Source organism: Globicephala melas, chromosome X, assembly GCF_963455315.2.
Source record: "Globicephala melas chromosome X, mGloMel1.2, whole genome shotgun sequence".
NCBI classification, from domain to species: domain Eukaryota; kingdom Metazoa; phylum Chordata; class Mammalia; order Artiodactyla; family Delphinidae; genus Globicephala; species Globicephala melas.
Window position 1 is genome coordinate 26,772,395 of NC_083335.1, and position 22,955 is coordinate 26,795,349.

Sequence of the window (22,955 nt, forward strand, 5' to 3'; positions counted from 1 at the left end):
AAAGTCATGACAGAGAAGAGTGAACAAGTATGAACATTACAGTATTGGATGGAAATGAACAAGGTTTCATATGATTGACAGAGATGAGAAAGCCAGTGCTGCTGAATTAGTATTTAATTCTTTAGAATATGCACGCCTTGACAATACAAAATACCTTCATCATTGTTACCATTTGTTTTATCTTTTTGGTACAATGGGAAAAACCCAGCATCAATTCCTCATAGCGGTTGTGTGTGTGGGATCATTACCACCAAAATGATAATCATTTAAGATTTATTCTAAAGTGAATCTTGCAAGATTGCTACAACATTTAAAAATCTTTGCTTAGGGGCTTCCCTGGTGGCTCAGTGGTTGAGAGTCCGCCTGCCGATGCAGGGGACACGGGTTCGTGCCCCGGTCCGGGAAGATCCCACATGCCGCGGAGCAGCTGGGCCCGTGAGCCATGGCCGCTGAGCCTGCGCGTCCGGAGCCTGTTGCTCCGCAACGGGAGAGGCCACAACAGTGAGAGGCCCGCGTACCGCAAAAAAAAAAAAAAAAAAAAAAAAAAAATCTTTGCTTTGTTTGAGCACTTTCATTTTGTCATCTTTTAACAAATTGCTATTTCAAAGTTCCTATCCAGAATATTTATAGGTAATTTAGCATAGGAGCAAATCTGAAGCCAACTTAAAAGGAAAAAAAGGAAGTTCAATTGCCAGAAAACTAAGTATAAAATAGGAACACCCCATGACAAGCTTTGAACAGCCTCTTGCCACAGATTTCCAACCCCATAAATATTGGGGGTGAATGGTTTTAATCCCAAAGGAGTATTCTGCATGAATTCTGAACTTTGTATATAGAGACTTGTAGAAAAACAGAAGACCCTGACATACATGCAAGTAAAAGTCTTCTGGCAAAAATACAATTTAAAGTGATTTTTCCAGTTTTCCTCCTCCCAAAAAACTCTAGAAGATACCTTCAGTAGGCCAAGTTGAAATTTCACCCTCAGAATTTACATAGAGCACAGCAGCAGCAAATAATTATATCCAGATAATTAAGAATGGATAGTTTTCCATTATAGAATTAACTCCTGGTTTGTCATAATGGCCTTGTAGAAACCACCAAGTTTTATTATGACAAACTAATTTACCTAGCAGTTTAGTCTGAAAGGACTGGAAGCTCTGCTGATATCAGTATCATTCACACTTGTAGAAGAATTATGTCTAACTGGTAAAACAGCATTAATGAAACAAACAAATTTCCACTGAAAAGATTTCAGAGTGTACCCTATAGTCAAAGAGTAATGTTATCAGTACCTACAAAGAAAGGAAACAGATATTGCAATTCCAGAGATCAGACTCTTAAGTTGTAAGGTAATTTAAAAATTTCCAAGGATTAGTTTACAAAATGGTCTTAAGGTCTCAACTCACAGAACAGAAAACGGAAAGATGCACATCATTCTAATCCTTGGTAAAGCAAAGGAGTATATTATTTTTCTTTCTTCTCATATTACTGCAAATACTGATGCCTGATACCCTCAGCTACCATCTTAAGAAACACTGAAACCATTATCTTCAAGTCTAGATTACTGTAAGAATGACGTATACATGAGAAATTATGATTAAAGCTTTAAGTTCAAAGTCAAGAAATAGACTATTTTCAAAAATACATGGTTAAGGAGAAAGAAAATATCTATGTTGAATTAAGAAATACTTAAGCAAGGTTACAAATGACTAATAACTATGCACAACAATCTTTTTCAATATCTATTAATTTTTTTCCTTTGCAAAAATTCATTTACAGAAGTTCGACAAGTCAATCCTGTTATAAATGCTAGGCTATATATTTGTTCCAACCTGCTTCCCTTTTAGTACTAGCACTTCAATAAGTTTTTACTTTATTTTCTAAGTGTTTAAATATGTGTCATTTTAAAAGGGAGAAAGGTGGTATTTATTGTTCTCAAGATAAATGGGAATCAACAAGCCTATTTAACTTCCATGTATAGCTTCTGAATGCTATAATACTGCAGCAATTTGCAGATGGAATGGAACTTATTTTAGAAGGAGTAAAAACCTAAAAGGTCTTGCTGAAAGGAAAATACTAGATCACTGACTCAACTATGTCAAATAAAAACTTCCTATTAGAGATTCTAAGTAATATGAACATTTAAAAATATATGCCAGTAGCCTCCCGCCCAAAATATACAGGCGTCTCATTTGTGAAATTTGTCATTTATAAAGATTTATACATAAAGATTAATTTGGTGGCTTTCAGATTCAAAATTTGAAAAATGTCATGGGAATATTTTTAACCATAACAAGCAAAAAGGAAATCTCCATTTACTTCCATTCTCTGTCGCTATCATATAAGAGTGCAGAATTCAAAACAAATGCGACAGATCATTTCACCTCTTCCTGTCTGCACTACAGAGATTTGTTTTCCTTTAGTATTTTTGCCCATGGAAACCACACTGCAAAGGTATATATACAGTAGTCCAGCCACAGGTCTTTTCCAGACTATGGCAATAAAAGCAAGGTTTAATTCTAATTAGCTAAAACTACTTCATTGTTCAAATGAGAGATTTGTCTGCACGGCCATTTTCATGAGGGGCAGGAGGTTGCTATCCATTTGGGTTAGCAGAATACACAACCAAGCAGAGATTTATTCTGAAAATTTCCAGGACAACTTTAGAAGTTCTTGTTTACTTTTTATGCCATATATAAGACACGACACATTTATAGTCTCAATAATAAGAAAATTGAGAATCATCAGTAAAGTGCTAACACGGAAGGGGAAAGTTGCAAGATATACTAGGGTATGCTAATAACTCCAGTTATTTTCAAAGAACATTCAGACTGCTTCAAATTCTATTCAGGAAACTATCTCTCCAAGCTTTTTTTTTCTTTTTGCCTCTTTTAAATGTGCTGAAAGCTAACTATAAAAATGGATACTTGGGGGGGAAAAACTTCTCAATCTCTATTCAAACTTTCAGAATAATTTGCTTCTAAAAAATTATCAACAAATAATCCAACTAGACTACCTTCAGATGACATGGCAGATCAAATCAACTTGTTTTCACCTTTGTTTTACAGGTCTTCTGAAAGCCCTGACCCTTAATCCAAACCAAAACTTTCTGATATTTCAAAGGAGTTCAATAAGATTCTGGTATTATAAATTCAAACTCAGTACTGCCATCTGTTACATTCTGTTTAAAAATTGAATCATTTTCCTGCTGAATAAAAATATCTTCCCAGGTCATTGGCTTGTTCTGAGGAGTAGATGTGGTCCCTACTGGAGGTTCTTTCCCAGCATCAACCTTATACCCAATACCATCATCCTTCATGACAGGCATGGTGCCTGACTTATCAGAAAGGTATGCATATTGTCTGATCTGTAAAGACCTGCATGGATGTAAACGATAAAGCTTTGAGTCTCCAGAAGGATCTTGACTATGAACTGACTTTATGTGTGAAGACATAAACTGATAGTTGATGAAAGACTTGCCACAGGCCAAACACTGATACCTTCTCTCCCCTGTGTGATGAATTTCATGCTTTGTGCGATATTCTGCAAGAGGAAATACCTTCTCACAGTAACGGCAAGGATACTTCTTCTCCCAAGAATGAATGTTAAAATGTCTCCGCAAGCTTGTCAGACAGACATACGACCTTTTGCATACAATACAGATATAATAGACCCTTCCATCTACTATTAACTCATAGTGATCATCATGTTTTACCTTCATACGTTTATTTGCCGTCTCACTGCTAGATGTTTTTGGTATCTCATTCTCAAGTCTGGCCTCCCCTTCGTCAGGGTCATCTTTGACAGGGATCACTATATCATAAGTATCTTCACCAATATTTGCATAAACCTTGCAACCCGTCGACAAGCCTTCAATTTCAGTAGCTGTATCTAAAGTAATAATCTTCTGACCCTCCATTAGATGTTTTGATCCTAAACCTGGATCATTAGTGTTTCTAGTAATTATATCTGAAATTTTTAAAGAATTAGAAAGTGGCTCTTGCAGAAGTGTAGGAATCTGCATCTTCTGTATCAACGATCCATCAAAAGCGGTATTTGGGGGGATCTCAGCCTGTGGGACCAAAGATGTATTACTGACCGCCGAGTCTGGACTGGAGCTAATAGTGTCATCATCATCATCTATAATTTCCTCCTCCTCCTCTTCATTGGCCTTGTTTCCTGTTAAAACAGCATTGTTTGGTGGCTGCTGATTCTGCACAAGTACATTGATTGAAGGAGACATATGATTTGGAAGTGAAGAACTGACATTTGGTGGTGTAGTAAGTGATGTCTGATTTAATAAAATGATGTTGGGAGTCAGATGTGTTGGGGCCGAGGATACCAATAATTTTTCACTTCCTTGTGTTTGGTTCAGAGTTGCCTGATTCACAGAAGTAGGAAGTTTCTGAGTAGGTGTGATATTTGTTAAAGGGGGAGAGCTATTGCTCGCACAAGGTGCAACATCTGAAATAGCAACAGAGCCTGGGTTAGGCTGGACCTCTGCCACTGTATTGGTACTTGGCAAAGTCTCCTTTGCAGGCAGAATCTCAGAGCAGAAAATGACGTCATCGTCGTCATCATCTGAATCGGTAACAATGATCTTTTTCATCTCATAATCTTCAGCAGATAAGGAAAAAGACTCTGTTATAATTGGCATTATAGTGGCCCCATTTTCTTGGGCTTCATCTTTTGATTTTTGTATTTCAAGGTTCTTGTCACTAGAACCAGGAGGTAAGGTTTCTGCATTACCATCCTGAGCTGTACCTGAGATGCTTTTAACCTGTGACAATGGGACACCAAGCTCTGCTATAAATTTAACTCCTAATAACTGCCCTGATTTAATTAACTCATCAAGTAAATCTGATCTAACACGAACAATTTTAGAACTATAGATATAATTGAGAATTTCTGCAAAGATCTCTGCTCTTATAAAGCTCAGTTCAACAACTTGCCCAGCAACTGAGAAGAGCTGATGGAAGTAAGTACTAGAAGCTGAAAGGATGTTCCTGTGGGCTCGGAATTTTCGGTCTTCCACAATAACGGTAACATCACAGAAGAGTCCATGGCCGCGTTGCTCATTCAAGGAGTTCAGCAGACTGCCAGAGTATTGAATGTCTGTAGCAGAAATCAGTTTTCTACTCTCCATGCCTGTAAGAGAAAGGGAGGGGGAGGATGGGAGATTAGGAAAGAAGGACAAAAGCACTTCATCATTCAGAATTTCAGCTACAGCATCATTAACTAGTTTACTGGAGATTTACCCGAAGTTTGATATAACTTTTTGGTTTTTATATAAATTATTCTTACAGGCTGGTTTTTGGACCACATGTCAAATCTCATGACTTTCCCCTGAGAAGAGACAAGCCAGTTTTAAATTGATCTACAGATTTGAACATTAATCTCTTCCTTTGAATCTTAGATTCATGCATCACCACTAGGCTAGTTTTAAAGACTAAAATTAATTTTCTTAGTTCCAATTTTGGATTTTCTCCTCAAGAAGAGTTAAGAGTTAATTTTTAACTGTCTTAAAACTTTAAGAAAAATCTTCATCATGAACACATAAAAGTTATTTCACCTGTAAATGAATGTTTTGAATGTCAGAAAAGCTTGGTGTGTGCAACACTGAGTCCAAAATATGTAGTCTTCCTAAATTTTAACTTATCTTTAAGAACATATTCAACAGCTATTCCCTGCAGCCAGTGACTAAATCAGAATTTATAAACACTGGCAATTATTACCTCTATTATTTTTCTATTCTTACTTTGATTGGGATGCCTCATCTGGATAAACTATGAAACACCTTTCTTACCCTCTCCTCTTTCTTCTTCCCCTTGCCACTTCCCCTCACCTGCCTACCCTTACAATCTCCAGAGATGGAATGTTAAACAGAGTGCCAAATGAAGTCAACAGATGCTGTTGTGAAAAAATAAAACAAAGGAAAAGAAAAGTTTACCATTTCTTAAAGCTCATTTGCATGAAAACACAAAACATTGAATTTTGTTGGTAAAGAATTATGAGCATTGATATGAGAACTTTCTTCACACCAAATGAACTAGTGAAAATTAAGATATAAACTTACTGGAATAGAGCAGACATCACTCTAGAAAAAAAGGGGAGGGGGACTGTCAATAAATAGTATTGCTGTGTACCACCCCCAAAACAATTTTTGGCACTTTGCAGAAGATATATCCAATAACAATGACACGGAATTTAAATAAATAAATAGATAAATAAATACATGTATATATAATTAAAAATTAGTTGACCTGAGAAAACCATAATTCAAAAAGAGTCATGTACCACAATGTTCACTGCAGCTCTATTTACAATAGCCAGGACATGGAAGCAACCTAAGTGTCCATCGACAGATGAATGGATTAAGAAGATGTGGCACATATATACAATGGAATATTACTCAGCCATAAAAAGAAACAAATTGAGTTATTTGTAATGAGGTGGATGGACCCAGAGTCTGTCATACAGAGTGAAGTAAGTCAGAAAGAGAAAAACAAATACCGTATGCTAACACATATATATGGAATCTTAAAAAAAAAATGGTTCTGATGAACCTAGGGGCAGGACAGGAATAAAGACGCAGACGTAGAGAATGGACTTGAGGACACGGGGAGAGGGAAGGTTAAGCTGGGATGAAGTGAGAGAGTGGCATGGACATATACACACTACCAAATGTAAAACAGATTGCTAGTGCGAAGCAGCCGCATAGCACAGGGAGATCAGCTCGGTGCTTTGTGACCACCTAGAGGGGTGCGATAGGGAGGGTGGGAGGGAGACGCAAGAGGGAGGGGATATGGGGATATATGTATATGTATAGCTGATTCACTTTGCTGTACAGCAGAAACTAAACATTGTAAAGCAATTATACTCCAATAAAGATGTTGAAAAATAATAAAATAAAATAAAATAGATAAGCGGGGGAAAAATTAGTTGATAAGTACTTTTGGTAAAGAAACACTTTTTATTGCTAATATTCTTTCTCTTTAGAGTTACCAAAGTAGTACCACTGTCACAGTTCTTAAGTTATATACACGTGGAAGACAGGGCGTCTCAAATATCTTCTAAATTTTTCAAAATAATAGCTTAAAAACAAAAAATAGGAGAAAAGTCTAGAAATCAAGGATTTAAAACATCATGTTATAAGGCATTGCTTGTTAACGGTACCAAGGAATTCCAGGTTACCATAAAGGCATTCATCAGAAAGGGTGACCTTTGGACAGCGAGCCAGCAACCTGGGCTACCGAAATATGGGGATTTCGACACAAGTCCCTTTTCAGTGGATAGATAGGTTTTCTGAATACGGTCCCACTATTTTTGTCGTTTGCACATGGGTGTTCCCAATGGGGGAATGATTTAAATGTACGTGTCCAGGTGACACCGGGACTTGGTTTCATTTTGTTGTTTAGGTTACCTCCTCTTCCCTGTTAAGGTGGACCCAGGAACAGCACAAATCGGTCTGAACCCACCCTAACCAAGATTTGCGACCCGACTGTGGAAAAGCCGTTCCTCATTCCTGTGAGACAAATCCTTGACCGAGGGCAGGTGAAGGTGGGAAAGAGAAACACCACCCGCGAGACTGAAACAACCGACACGCGGCTCCCTGCGGCAGCTGAACCCCATCTTCCTCCTTCCACCCCCTCTTCCCATTCGCACCCGGCCGGCTGCAACCGAGGTTTTTAACCCCCATTCACGCGGAAAAGCAGCTTCTCGCAAATACAGATGGAGGTCCAGCCAGCACAGTCAGGGCGGGGGTAGTAAGGCGAGGCGAGCCGGGGAAAGTAGAAGGTGGCGAACCGGAGGGTGGGGTGTTGGGAGGGGATGAGGCCAAGCAGGCGGCATTGTTATGCCCTGGGAAGGGGACGGAAGGGGAGGATGGGCCAGGCCGAAAAGCTCTAAATCAAAGGGCTAGGAGGGGAAAAGAGGCGCAAAAAAGGCAGGCAGAGGGGCGAGGAAAACGCCGAGCGGTTCTCCGCGGTGGGCTCCCCACGCTCCGGGCCTACCCCGGGCGCCGGCAGACCCTCGGCCCCTGACGGCGGAGGGGACCGCGCCGCGGCCCTCCCGGTTCGTCCCCTCCTTCGCTCCCGGGCCCACACAAAGAAAGGGCCGGAGGAGCGGAGCCTCCGTCTCCGCCGCTTCCTGGTTCAAGTGAGGAGAAAGCGAAGGCAGGCGCGGCCCAGGGACGGAGGAAGCAGGCGCGATCCCTCGCCCCCTCCCGGGTCGCGGCCGGCTCCTCACCTGCTTCCCGGCGCTGCAGCTTCTCGTCGTCGGGCCGCGCGGAAGGGTGGGAGTCCTCCAACAACCAGAAGCCGGACTCCGCGGCGACTCGGCTCCTTCTTTAAACGTCGCTCCAGTCTTGGTCGACGTCGACGCGGCTACCGCCTCCCGCCGCCACCACTGCCACAGCTGCCCCAAGCCGCCGACAGAGGGCACCGCGCGGGGGCGAGGCGCCAAAGGCAAAGGCGCCCTCCTCTTCCGAGTGCGGTTCGGCTCTTTCCGGAGGGGCCCGAGCGTTAGGCCGCGCCGCTTCGGCGTCCCACTCCGCCTTCGGCTCCTTCCGCAGGGGGCGGAGGAAGACTGGGAAGTACCGGGGGAGCTCGGCCCCTTCCGGAGGGCGAAAGGGTGGGAAAAAGGAAAGATGGGGTAATGCGGTCACAAACGGTTGGGATGCGAGGGAAGGTAGTCGCTTTCGTCTACGTTCCGTGTAAGCTTCTAGGGAGTAAAAACTGAGAGACTAGACGGGTTTCATTTCTTTTGAAAGTTTGAAACTGCTCTATTTAATAGCCTGTTAGATGATAAACCACCTTGAAATATAATCAGAATAAATATAATCAAACAATGTATCGACTCATTATGATTTATGATAATCCAAGTTCTAGGATAACACGATGACAACTGCATTATAATATATACTTTGAAGAAATAAATTCAGTTTTTGGACAAGTACTATCTTCTTAACTGAATACTAAATGATGCAACACTATGTTAATTCCTTCATTTCAACTATCGTTTTCTGACCACCTGTTTGATCTGTACCAAATCTTATGCTAGGTTCTGTGGAATACAAAAATGAATAAACCAAGGTCTCTACCTTTTCAAAGAGCTCAGTAGATAGGTACTCAAACATCGACAAAATATTTGTAAGGTACAGAACACAGAGAAAGGAGTAGCAAACTGAATTTGAGCTGCATCTTGAAAGATAAATAATATTAACACTTGCATTGTTAATTTATTATTCTTATTTACATAGCATTTCCTCCTCAGAGGGCTTTACTGTCTGACACATGGTAGGTGTTCAATAATTGTTTAGTGAATGAATATATGAATGAGTTGTGCTAATTTTAAAAACTCTTCTCGTAATACACTTCCGACTGAGTACCACGATGAATGGAGCAATGGGATGGGTGTTTGGAGAGCAAAATATTTCCCTTTAGGCTGGTTATTGATCATATTCAACTAAAGAACAAAATAGCAGCATTTTCTTCAACAACTAGAGCCATGCACTACCTTCATTTTCTTTTAAAAAATACGTATAGGATAATATTGCATCAGTTTCCAAAAACTTGAATTGGCACTTATTTACCATTCAGTTGGAATGTCCACCAGGCTACTCACTATCTCTAATTTTCTTCAACATAAAATCAGACAAAGATGTCATCATCTATCGATCTCTCATCTATTCTACATTCTCCTCAATAAAGTAAAGCCACATAGCATAACATCAAAGTAGTGTAATACAGCTGTATTTTCACATGGAGATAAGAAATCCAAATGAAATTCCTTAGGCGTTTCTCCAAGGTTTGGTATTGTGGGAAAACAATCTATGTGGGAATTACTGCATTATTAGTTTTTGATTATGCCTTAAAATTATGAAAGTTTTATTGTTTAATATAAAAACATTTCATGGAAAATAGGAGTGTGCTGTTGTAAAAGAAACGAAGACAGATGGTAGTATTTTCCTGGTAACTGAGCATTTAACAAAACTAGTTAGCAGATTAATGACCATTTTTCTGAGTCATCCTCCCCCAAAATTTAGTAGCAAAAAAAAAAAAAATTAGGAAATAAGACAAAGTACATTTTGAAAGTTTAGGATCTATTTATCTTTCAGTAGCTTAGTTGACTAAAACTAAAATGAGACATTTCTTTGAAATACAGATCACAGTGGCAGTAGCTGCCACTCTTGATATCAAATGTGTGTTGGTTACCTCTCAGTAAATTGTAAGATGCAATACATTTTCTTTTGCACCAGCACCAACAACACCAAGGCCCCCAACAGAATTGCCTTCCCTTTGTCCCTTTCCTGAAAGGGCTTTAAAAGTGTGGAGCCACAACTGAGGTATGATGAAGGCCTATTACTTCGAAGTGCAGGAAACTGTCTCTTCCCTTCTGTCCATGTCGCTCAGCCCCTAACTCAGCAAAAACTAAGCTAAAATTTAAAAGCTACCTATAACCCATGCACCTAAGGTCAATTAATCTATGACAAAAGAGGCAAGAATATACAATGGAGAAAGGACAGTCTCTTCAACAAGTGGTGTTGGGAAAGCTGGACAGCTACATGTAAATCAGTGAAATTAGAACACTCCCTCACACCATATACAAAAACAAACTCAAAATGGTTTACAAACCTAAATGTAAGACATGACACCATAAAACTCCTAGAAAGGTACATAGGTGAAACATTCTTTGACATAAATCGTAGCAATATTTTCTTAGCTCAGTCTCCCAAGGCAAAAGAAATAAAAGCAAAAATAAATGGGACCTAATCAAACTTAAAAGCTTATGCACAGCAAAGGAAACCATCAACAAAACTAAAAGAATGGGAGAAAATATTTTCAAACAATGCAACTGACAAGGAGTTAATATCCAAAATATAAAAACAACTCATACAACTCAATATCCAAAAAACAAACAACCCAATCAAAAACATGGGCAGAACACCTAAATAGACATTTTTCCAAAGAAGACATACAGATGGCCAATAGGCACAAAAAAAGATGCTCAACACCACTAATTATTAGAGAAATGCAAATCAAAACCACAATGAGATAACACCTCACACCATTCAGGATGGCTGTCATCAAAAAGTCTACAAATAATAAATGCTGGAGAAGGTGTGGAGAAAAGGGAATCCTTGTACACTGTTGGTGAGAACATAAATTGATGCAGCCACTATGGAAAACAGTATGGAGGTTCCTTAAAAAACTAAAAATAGAACTACTATGTGATCCAGCAATTCCACTTCTGGGTATATATCAGTAAAAAAACAAAAACTCTAATTCAAAAAGATACACGCACCCCAATGTTCATAGCAGCACTATTTACAAAAGCCAAGACATGGAAACAATCCAAATGCCCATCAACAGATGATTGGCTTAGAGATGTGGTACATATATATATACAATGGAATATTATTATTCAACCATAAAAAAGAAGGAAATATTGCCATTTGCAGCAACATGGATGGACCTAGAGAGTATTATGCTTAGTGAAATAAATCAAAGACAAATACTATATGATATCACTTATATATGGAATCTAAAAATAATACAGATGAATCTATATACGAAACAGAAACAGACTCACAGACATAGAAAACAAACTCATGGTTACCAAAGGGTAGAGGGAGAGGGGGAGGGACAAACTGGGAGTATGGGATTAATAGATGCACACTACCATGTATAAAGTATATAAGCAACAAGGATTTTCTGTATAACACAGGGAACAATACTCAATATCTCATAATAACCTATAATGGAAAATAATCTGAAAAAACTAATATATATATATAAATAACTGAATCACTTTGTTGTACACTTGAAACTAACACAATATTGTAAATCAACTATACTTCAAATTAAAAAAAATTTAAAAAGAAAAAAGTTACCTATAATTAAAGGGGATCCAATGATCAGGAAAGGAATTTTTTGGTAGGAAAAGCAGAGCAGACCAAGAAATCTGAGTGGCCTTAACAGCTGCTTTTGGGACAAGGTCTTTGGAAAGTTTCATTAATTTTCTGTTTCTCAACAAGTTATTTCACCTTTCACTTTCTTTTTATCTGAAGGCTTAACCCTACTTCAAACAACATAGTAGCTTTTAAAGACAAGAACCTTTATCAAATGGATTTGGAGGTATCAATTGTTTCACATTCTAAAAAGATTTTTGATTGGCTGATAATGGAATCAGGTTTTATAACCATGTGTCAGTTTGCTTGCCTTTGCCTTTTTTGAACTTGATTATGAATTCCATGAGGCCAGCAACTGTCCTCTCCTGTATTAAAATGTCAAGAATCTTGTGGATGCTTAATATATATTAATTGATGACAATAAAAGATAAAAAACCAGGACTTCCCTGGTGGCGCAGCGGTTAAGAATCTGCCTGCCAATGTAGGTGACACGGGTTCGAGCCCAGGTCCAGGAAGATCCCACGTGCCACGGAGCAACTAAGCCTGTGCACCACAACTACTGAGCCTGCGCTCCAGAGCCCGCGAGCCACAACTGCTGAGCACGCGTGCCACAACTACTGAAGCCCACGCGCCTAGAGCCCATGCTATACAACAAGAGAAGCCACCGCAATGAGAAGTCCGCGCACCGCAATGAAGAGTAGCCCCGGCTCGCCGCAACTAGAGAAAGCCCACGTGCAGCAACGAAGACCCAATGCAGCCAAAAATAAATAAATAAATAAATAAATTTTTAAAAAGATAAAAAACGGCATTCATTCAGTCCTAGAGCCCTTCCACTGAGTTATGCTTAGCTACACAGATTTAGTAAGGTCACTACACAAGTATAAAAAGAAACCACAGTAAGGTATAGTGGAAATAACAAAGACTTGGGCAGATGTGAGTGGGTTGGGATTCTGGTACTCCCACTTAGCTGTGTGACCTTGAGCCTGATTCTTCATATGTAAAATAGAGATAATAATACCTTCCCATAGAGTTGTTTTGAGGATTAAATGAGTTAACTACCGATAGTGTCAAACTGTGTACAGTTTCCAAAATATGACATGGTGTTTACTGCTTTCATGTCTGTGCCTGGAACCCTAAGCCTGTAATAACCATTCCTTTTGTATTCACACTGTGCCTCTCCTGTTGTTTGGCAAGTGCCTGGTCTTCAAGAAAGACACAACTCAAACACTAACATGTTTGTGAAGCCTGCCTTGATGGTAGATGATAGACAGATATGGTTACTTAATATTGAAGGAATGAGTGTCTGGAACCCAGTAAGTTCTAAATATATGTTTGCTTTTTCATCACTCTCCCCTTTTCTGCTTTATCCCAACAATTCTCTCTTTAAGTGACTTGTTTGATACAGTTGATTCTCCTTTTCTTCTAAAGTCAATTGGATAGGGATATATAACCCTCCTACTGAGAAAAAGGAAGTGGATATTGCCGACAATAATACAATCTACCCCCCAAAAGCAACAGGTAGCTTATTTCGAATATGAAAAAAGTTGAGAGAATATACTACAAATGTGTCCTTTGTGAAAAATTACTTGGCAATATGAAATCAAATCTGATAAGAAATGAGTCAAAATGAAGAATTAAGAATGGACATTTTGCAGTGCGCCAGTCTATGTAAATGGAGGACTAAGACCAAACAACAAGGTTATGAATATGTGATAGAATGAAACTATTATAAACCCTGACACAATAAAAATCCATTCATTCATTTGTTCATTAAATACATATCACTTAGTACCTACTCCGTGCCAGGCAATGCTCTACACACTGTGGATACAATCATCATCAAGATGAAGTCGCAGTCTTCATGAAACTTAGATTCTAATGGGAGAGACATACAGTAAACATATTATCTAAATATATAACATAATATCAGATAGTAATGAGTGCTATGAAGAAAAATAAATAGCATAAAGGGGGAGAGAATAATGAGGGTGCTATTGTAAATAGTGTGGTCAGGGACGACCTCTCTGAAAAGATGATGGATGAGCAAAGAACGGAATGAACTAAGGGAAAGAGCCATGCAAATATCTGGGGAAGAGCACTCTAGGCAGTGGAACATGTCAATGCCCTTCAACCAAAGACCATCAGGAACTTACTCATAGCTGACAAGTTGGGTTTATTATTCTTTGCAGGCAGGGAGAATGAACACCATAGGGAACCATGGGGTGTTTCAGTAAGAGAATGTTAGAAAGAACCTACTATAGTATTTGAGTGATTTACGGGAGGGTCTAAGGAAGTGGCAGTTCGCTCTAAATCAGATGCTGTCAGAAAGCAGGGGCAATTGTATGATTGGGCATCTCAATAACCTCATACATAGGGAGGGCAGACTAGGGCAAAGATAAAGCTGTAATTGATAAAGTAGCAGTCACCCATTTTGGCCAAGAGAGGGGGTGTTTGGTGTTTTCTGGGTGGCACAGTGACTTTTTTTTTGTCTGTGCTTAGACAAAATTATGAAGTGGTCTTATTTCGTCTCACGTTGTCAGTCATCTAGTGACCTTGTCTTAGATTGGTGTTCTGTGAGTTTACGTCCAACAGAAGAACATGGCCTGAGCGCTAGTCAGCTTCCAGATACCAGGGGCTGCTTCCCAATCCATTTTCTCTAACAACAAGTGAAAAGCCTTAGAATATAAGGAATAAATTTTAGAGGTGGTGGGAGAGGAGGGAGGAGGTATAATATTGGCTATCTCCTCATCTTTAGTAGAAAATAGTTAATAGTGCATTATTATTGTATGGGACATACTTATACTAAAACATTATTCATTGTTTAGCTGAAATTCAAATGTAAGCGAACCTACTGTATTTTTTTTCTTTTTGCTAAATCTGACAACACTAAAATAAAAACACTGTCAGCTGCATAGGAAATACTTTGAATACTTGGTGCTTTTTCTTCTCGTCCCACTTAGATTTTTATTTGAAATCAGGATAGACTCAAAAAAATATGTAATTCGATTTGAGCCATTCCTATATATTCTACATGTACATAGACGCCCACATCTGTGCATATATTGATATTATGTATATGTACGTATGTACATACATACACACACACGAGAAACAGTAAAAGCATCCAATAGTATAGACTATGTAACACACACGCACAGAAGGCACCTGGAACACAAGCAGAATTGACTGTGTTGGTGATACGGCCACTCAGTGAAATGTATCTTGTGGTCTGTCATCCTTCCTTTCGGTCATTTCAAGTACGAGGCTGAGAAAAACACGGTCTCCGATCCAACTTGGACCTGGCGCGCCTCCTGAGGAACTGGAAGGATGAGAGAAACCGATTGCAGCGGCGGTTTATTTACACGGATGCACACACCCCTTTCACGTCGGCGGGAGGCCACGTAGGCCTGGGGAAGGATTTTGCCGGCGTACCCGGAATGGTTTCCTCAGCGTTGGTTGGGCGGGGGAGGGTAGCGCAGCGGCGCGTTCTGGGAGCCGAAGAGACCGAGATCTTCCCGGGCTCTTGAGAGTGTTACCTCTTTCGCGGCAACAATGGCTCGAGTGTCTCGCTCGCGCGGCCCGGAGTGGGAAGCATCGCAGTTCGTCGAAGAGCCCCGAGCCCGCGGGGCAGCCGCTCTCGTTCGCACTCTTGCTCTCGGCCCGGGGACCGGAATGGCCTCAGCCATCAGCTGGGTGGCCTCAGCCGAGGCTCCCGAAACCAGCTCTGCGGCCCTGGCTTGCGGTGTCGTTCGCGAGAGCTGCCCTCGGCACCTCGGTGCTCCCCTTCCGCTTCTGCGTCCTCGTCCGCTGAGCGCTGCCGCCACTCGCGCCGCTGCGGGAGCGACGAGCCGGGACCCAGCCTCCTGGACCGGGAGGAGGTGAGTGATGCGGCCGCACCTTCGCTCTGAGGAGCCCACTTGCCTTCAGAGTTCGCTTCATCTCTCATCCCGCTTCTGAACGGTTCCAATTAAGCATTTTCTACCTTCTTTGCGCCCATTTCCATCTTTTGCTTCAGCCCACGACAGCTCCTTATTTGCCCTTTTTCTCCCTTAATTCTCACTCATCCTTGGGCTCCTTCATACGGTGCTGTGACCCCTCCACCCCCTTTCACCTCTGGTCTGGCAGAAGACATGGCCAAGGGTCCCAGACCTATTTACGTTGTGTTATCATTTGTGAGCAAGTTTTTATTCCCCACTAGACTGAGTTCGTGGAAAGGAGGAGCCCGATTTTACTCATCACAGAATTCGCAGTGCCTAGCACTTAGTAAGAGCTCAACCATTGTGTGTTGAATGAATGAACAGATTGGTTTGAGATGATAACAGGATGTGTAAGTGGAAATTCTTTGTAGGCAGTTGGGAAGGGTTGAGATTAAGGGTTTAAACTGGAGAAGAGAAAACCTTCCCCCACGACAGGATTGGATGAACGTAGGAAAAGCAATGTGCGTAACTGCAAATGGGGCTACCTTGAGAAAGGTCTTGTTAAATGGTCTCAATCTTGACCTTGAAGAATGAGGGAAGGGTGAGATCAATTTTCCTCTAATGAAAGTGAGTATTGGAGCGGAAAAATAGTTTAAGAAGGAAAAGTTCTAATTATTGCTGTGTAAGTAGTCATACCTCCCAAGTGCCTTGAATGTGTTAAAAATGAGAAATTTACAAACATTACAGGCATTGAGGGGCAGGTTGAAATTACAACAGTTGGGAGATGTCTTGATGATTTTTTTTCTTCCAGCAGTGGAAGGTAATAAAGCATAGTGAGGAGGAAGATAGTGGATGGATTCAGACTGCCTGAGTTTGAAGCCCTGCTTTGCCACTTAATACCTGTATAACTTTGGGTATTGAGAGTTTACCTGAGCTACTCTGTGGTGTTGCTGCCTCAGCGTCCATTTTGTTTGCAGGGTCTAGCCCTCTCCTGTAAGCACATGCCCTAGATAGCAACCCGTAAAATCACAAGCAAATGTAAGTTCCTGATATGACTTCCCTAACAGCCCCTGTGATCTGCAGTCTCCCCTGCCTCCCAGTGCCGGTATGCTGTATGGCCCCCTTAGAGAAGACCCTCGTGGGGCTTACCAAAACCCCCGCTCTTTTGGTTTAAATTGACCAAAATGTCCCTAGCCTGGGAACCCCAAAGCACTCCACCCACAGACTGTAATAAAAGCATGTGCCCCAGGTCCTGTCACTCTCTGCACCCTATCTTGACCTCCCCATGTAACCCCTCGAGGTGTGCTGGATACTTCCTACCGGACCTGTGAGTAATAAACTTCTCTATTTCAATTTCTCTTGTGGTCTGTTGTTGAACTTTGGCTCACCATCTGGCACCCTGTGCTCCACTTAACAAATGTTAATTTAAGGAAGTCAAAACATTGGGCAAATTACTTAACCTCTCCAAGGTACATTTCTTCACCTGTAAAAACAGGGATAAAAATAGTGCTGACATTTTTAGGGTTGTTGTAATGATTTAGTGCCTGGAACATAATACACATTATGTTTTAGCTATTAGGGTTTCACACCTGGGAGGAGGAACAGTAAAAATAGTCCTGAGTTATATTGGAGACCTACCTCTCCAAGTTATATGTTTCAGAAAGGTCACCCACAATCTGTGTCAATCAAAAAGCAAACAGGTTATTTTAGAATACCAACCAAAAGGTGTAGGAACAGCTTGGATGAAATTTGCATTTGTGCATGTAGAAGATAATTCATCTTGAGTCCAGATGAAACCAGGTAGCAGCAGGGACTGTTTTAATGGTCTCTTATTCACCCTGTTGGTGAGAGAGGTAATCCCTCCCTAGGGTTATGGGGCAGCTGAACATAGGACACCTGACACTGGACACATAAGATCCACTATGCAGGGATAATCTGGAACTGCACCTGTCCCTTTAATAAAGAGGGTTGTTTGGCTAGGGGACCTTTTCTGCAGGAGCAGAGTGGGAAGGGGAATTTGCAGTTAGGCCGTTGGAGGCCCTACTGGTTTCCCCAGATGTCAAAGCAGCACATAATATTGGGCCTTAATTTTAGGCCCTACACCACAAGGACTGTGTGTCTTTACAGTCTGGCAGGCATCATTGGCCCCTATACTTATATATTCCAAGGGCTATTATTTGTATGTTTACTTTTAGATTATCTGCTTCTGGAACTGGGTGACCCTCTGAGTCCAAATCTGCAGTTATAATACCTTTTCCTCTGAATAAAGAAGTAAAAAGTAATTTATTTAAGCAATGAGACCAAATATATTTATTTTGTAAGGATTAAAAAAAAAACAGAGACACAAGCAGCTAAACTTTGGAGAATTGAGCCTCTTGTTAGTTTTCTCCTTTTCTTTTTTTCAGTTTATGAGTAATAGTAAATACTAAACAGAAGAAATGACAAACATTATAATAAAACAAAAAAAATTTAATGTCCTCCAAAGAACAGATAGACAATGTACTCCTTTTCCAAAAAGGAACTAAAGGAAAAACAAAGAAAACAAACCCTGGATCTCATTGAATACAACTTCTGTCACATAGAACTTTTCAGAGCTCCCTTTATTTTCTACTTCTTGTAGTGCTTCATTTTTTTTCAAAATTGAAATATTTACTTGACAGAAAATTTTTGAATTTGGTAAAGAAATGGCAATAACTGGTACATACATTAATTCAAAATATTTCTACTAAGCACCAAATAGTTCCCAAATTTTTCACCAAGAACCTCTTCATCACTGAAAGAATGCCTAAAATGTAATCAGTTTAGTTAGGTTTTTAATCAAGAAATCTAAAGATGCCAATCAGTAGTGCTTCATTTTTAAAAGCTGTCTTTACTAGGTCCTGGGTTTCTGAAAACTAAAGTTTTAACCAAATTGGAACAGACTTCTTTTTCCTTTCATAAATATGCATAAACAAATGAAGTTATTTCCAAATGTAAAACTGTTTCTGTCACATATTGCAGAAGATGAAATGAGCAATTAGGAGCTCTGTCATGCATGCGGCAGAAGGGATGCGCTTGACAGCCTCCCAGGCTGCATTTCTAGCCTGGCTGTTCAGGCTGTCTGTAGTCTGTACCATTTGATGGTACTATCAGAACATCAGACCCTAAGTGTTAAGTTTACATTTATACCAAGTTTTTTATTAATTTAAAGTTTAAAACATAAAGGGAGAATAGAATAACTGGACTTGTTGAATTTGAATATATATAAAATTTATATATATATATATATTTATATATATATATATATATATAAAATGGAATTCAGCTTTTTTTTTTTTGCGGTACGCGGGCCTCTCACTGCTGTGGCCTCTCCCACTGCGGAGCACAGGCTCCGGACGTGCAGGCTCAGCAGCCATGGCTCATGGGCCCAGCCGCTCCATGGCATGCGGGATCCTCCCAGGCCGGGGCACGAACCCGCGTCCCCTGCATCGGCAGGCGGACTCTCAACCACTGCGCCACCAGGGAAGCCCGAATTCAGCTATTTTTAAATTTTTTTATTTCCATATTTAAATTTATATTTCATAACATTTCTACCTATTGAAATCCATGAGTTCACACCAGTACCTCAAATTCCAATCCATAGCACAGCATTCATTCTAGCTTTCCCCGTTTTTCTAGAATTCACCTATTGAGTTATAATTTACATGCCTATATCTTCTGGAAAATTAAGTGAGATAGGATTAGAGAATTGGGAGCTCCTGAAGTATGAGGACTTTCTGCAAAGAATCCTTGTTTTAGACTGAATTGTGTGCCCCCAAAATTCATATGTTGAAGCCCTAACCCTCGAAGTGACTGTAATTGGCAATAGGGCTTTTAAGGAGGTAATTAAGTTTAAATAAGCTCATAAGGATGAGACCCTAATTCAGTAGGACTGGTGTCCTTATAAGAAGAAGAGACACCAGAGATCTCGGTCAATCAGTATCTCTCTGTCTCTCTCTCTCTCTCCTTCTATCTCCCCCTTATCCTCCTCTCTCCCTCTACTCTTCCTCTCTCCCTCTCTCCCCACTCCCACCTCTCCTGACCTGAGCACAGAGGACACAGAGAAGAGGCCAAGCAAGAAGGTGGCATTCTACAAGCCAGGAACAGAGGTCTCACCAGAAACCAACACTGATGTCACCTTGATCTTGCATTTCTTTTTTTTTAAATTTTATTTAATTTTATTTATTTTTTTAAACAGCAGGTTATTAGTTATCCATTTTATACATATTAGTGTATATATGGCAATCCCAATCTCCCAATTCATCCCACAACCACCACCACCCCCCGCCACTTTCCCCCCTTGGTTTCCATATGTTTGTTCTGTACATCAGTGTCTCAATTTCTGCTCTGCAAACTGGTTCATCTGTACCATTTTTCTAGGTTCCACGTATATGCGTTAGTATACGATATTTGTTTTTCTCTTTCTCACTTACTTCACTCTGTATGACAGTCTCTAGATCCATCCACGTCTCTACAGATGACTCCATTTCTTTCCTTTTTATGGCTAATATTCCATTGTATATATGCACCACACCTTCTTCATTCATTCGTCTGTCAATGGGCATTTAGGTTGCTTCCACATCCTGGCTATTGTAAATATTGCTGCAATGAACATTGGGTGCATGTGACTTTTTGAATTACAGTTTTCTCTGGGTATATGCCCAGTAGTGGGATTGCTGGGTCATATGGTAATTCTATTTTTAGTTTTTTAAGGAACCTCCATACTGTTCTCCATAGTGGCTGTATCAATTTACATTCCCACCAACAGTACAAGAGGGTTCCCTTTTCTCCACACCCTCTCCAGCATTTATTGTTTCTAGATATTTTTATGATGGCCATTCTGACTGGTGTGAGGTGATATCTCATTGTAGTTTTGGTTTGCATTTCTCTGATAATTAGTGATGTTGAGCATCCTTTCATGTGTTTGTTGGCAATCTGTATATCTTCTTTGGAGAAATGTCTATTTAGGTCTTCTGCCCATTTTTGAATTGGGTTGTTTGTTTTCTTGATATTGAGCTGCTTGTAAATTTTGGAGATTAATCCTTTGTCACTTGCTTCATTTGCAAATATTTTCTCCCATTCTGAGGGTTGTCTTTTGGTCTTGTTTATGGTTTCCTTTGCTGTGCAAAAGCTTTTAAGTTTCATTAGGTTCCATTTGTTTATTTTTGTTTTTATTTTCATTACTCTAGGAGGTGGAACAAAAAAGATCTTGCTGCAATTTATCTCAAAGAGTATTCTTCCTGTGTTTTCCTCTAAGAGTTTTATAGTGTCCAGTCTTACATTTAAACTCTAATCTATTTTGAGTTTATATTTGTGTATGGTGTTAGGGAGTGTTCTAATTACATTCTTTTACATGTAGCTGTCCACTTTGCCCACCACCACTTATTGAAGAGGCTGTCTTTTCTCCATTATATATCCTTGCCTCCTTTGTCATAGATTAGTTGACCATGGGTGTGTGGGTTTATCTCTGGGCTTTCTATCCTGTTCCATTGATCTATGTTCCTATTTTTGTGCCAGTACCATATTGTCTTGATTACTGTAGCTTTGTAGTATAGCTAAAGTCAGGGAGTCTGATTCCTCCAGCTCCGTTTTTTTCCCTCAAGACTGCTTTGACTATTCGGGGTCTTTTGTGTCTCCATACAAATTTTAAGATTTTTTGTTCTAGTTCTGTAAAACATGCCATTGGTAATTTGATAGAGATTGCATTGAATCTGTAGATTGCTTTGGGTAGTATAGTCATTTTCACAATATTGATTCTTCCAATCCAAGAACATGTTATATCTCCCATCATGTTTGTATCATCTTTAATTTCTTTCATCAGTGTCTTATAATTTTCTGCATACAGGTCTTTTGTGTCTCTAGGTAGGTTTATTCCTAGGTATTTTATTCTTTTTGTTGCAGTGGTAAATGGGAGTGTTTCCTTAATTTCTCTTTCATATTTTTCATCACTAATGTATAGGAATGCAAGAAATTTCTGTGCATTAATTTTGTATCCTGCAACTTTACCAAGTTCATTGATTAGCTCTAGTAGTTTTCTGGTGGCATCTTTAGGATTCTCTATGTATAGTATCATGTCATCTGCAAACAGTGACAGTTTTACTTCTTCTATTCCAATTTGTATTCCTTTTATTTCTTTTTCTTCTCTGATTGCCATGGCTAGGACTTCCAAAGCTATGTTGAATGGTAGTGGTGAGAGTGGACATCCTTGTCTTGTTCCTGATCTTAGAAGAAATGATTTCAGTTTTTCACCATTGAGAATGATGTTTGCTGTGGGTTTGTTGTATATGGGCTTTGTTATGTTGAGGTAGGTTCACTCTATGCCCACTTTCTGGAGAGTTTTTATTATAAATGCGTGTTGAATTTTGGCAACAGCTTTTTCTGCATCTATTGAGATGATCATATGGTTTTTCTTCTTCAATTTGTTAATATGGTGTATCACATTGATTGATTTGTGTATATTGAAGAATCCTTGCATCCCTGGGATAAAACCCACTTGATCATGGTGTCTGATCCTTTTAATGTGTTGTTGGATTCTGTTTGCTAGTATTTTGTTGAGGATTTTTGCATCTATATTCATCAGTGATATTGGTCTGTAATTTTCTTTTTTTGTAGTATCTTTGTTTGGCTTTGGTATCCGGGTGATGGTGGCCTCGTAGAATGAGTTTGGGAGTGTTCCTTCCTCTACAATTTTTTGGAAGAGTTTGAGAAGGATGGTTGTTAGCTCTTCTCTAAATGTTTGATAGATTTCACCTGTGAAGCCATCTGGTCCTGGACTTTTGTTTGTTGGAAGATTTTTAATCACAGTTTCAATTTCATTACTTGTGATTGGTCTGTTCATATTTTCTATTTCTTCCTGGTTCAGTCTTGGAAGGTTATACCTTTCTAAGAATTTGTCCATTTCTTCCAGGTTATCCATTTTATTTCCATAGAGTTGCTTGTAGTAATCTCTCATGATCCTTTGTATTTCTATGGTGTCCATTGTAACTTCTCCTTTTTCATCTCTAATTTTATTGATCTGCGTTCTCTCCCTCTTTTTCTTGATGAGTCTGGCTAAAGGTTTATCAATTTTGTTTATCTTCTCAAAGAACCAGCTTTTAGTTTTATTGATC

At 39.8% G+C, this 22,955-nt stretch overlaps 1 protein-coding gene across 1 annotated transcript; it reads right to left on the bottom strand.

The window, feature by feature from the left end:
• Positions 1-534: 534 nt before the first annotated feature.
• On the bottom strand, positions 535-15,759 carry ZBTB33 (zinc finger and BTB domain containing 33). Its single transcript, XM_030844896.3, has 4 exons — positions 15,448-15,759; positions 15,068-15,230; positions 8,248-8,613; positions 535-5,148 (listed from the first exon to the last, which is right to left on the bottom strand). Exon 4 carries the CDS (start codon positions 5,144-5,146, stop codon positions 3,128-3,130), a length of 2,019 nt encoding a protein of 672 aa, XP_030700756.1. The 5' UTR covers positions 5,147-5,148; positions 8,248-8,613; positions 15,068-15,230; positions 15,448-15,759; the 3' UTR covers positions 535-3,127.
• Positions 15,760-22,955: the final 7,196 nt, after the last annotated feature.

Excerpts from the sequence above, each read along its gene's own strand:
- ZBTB33 (XM_030844896.3), bottom strand. The coding sequence starts at position 5,146 with ATGGAGAGTAGAAAACTGATTTCTGCTACAGACATTCAATACTCTGGC.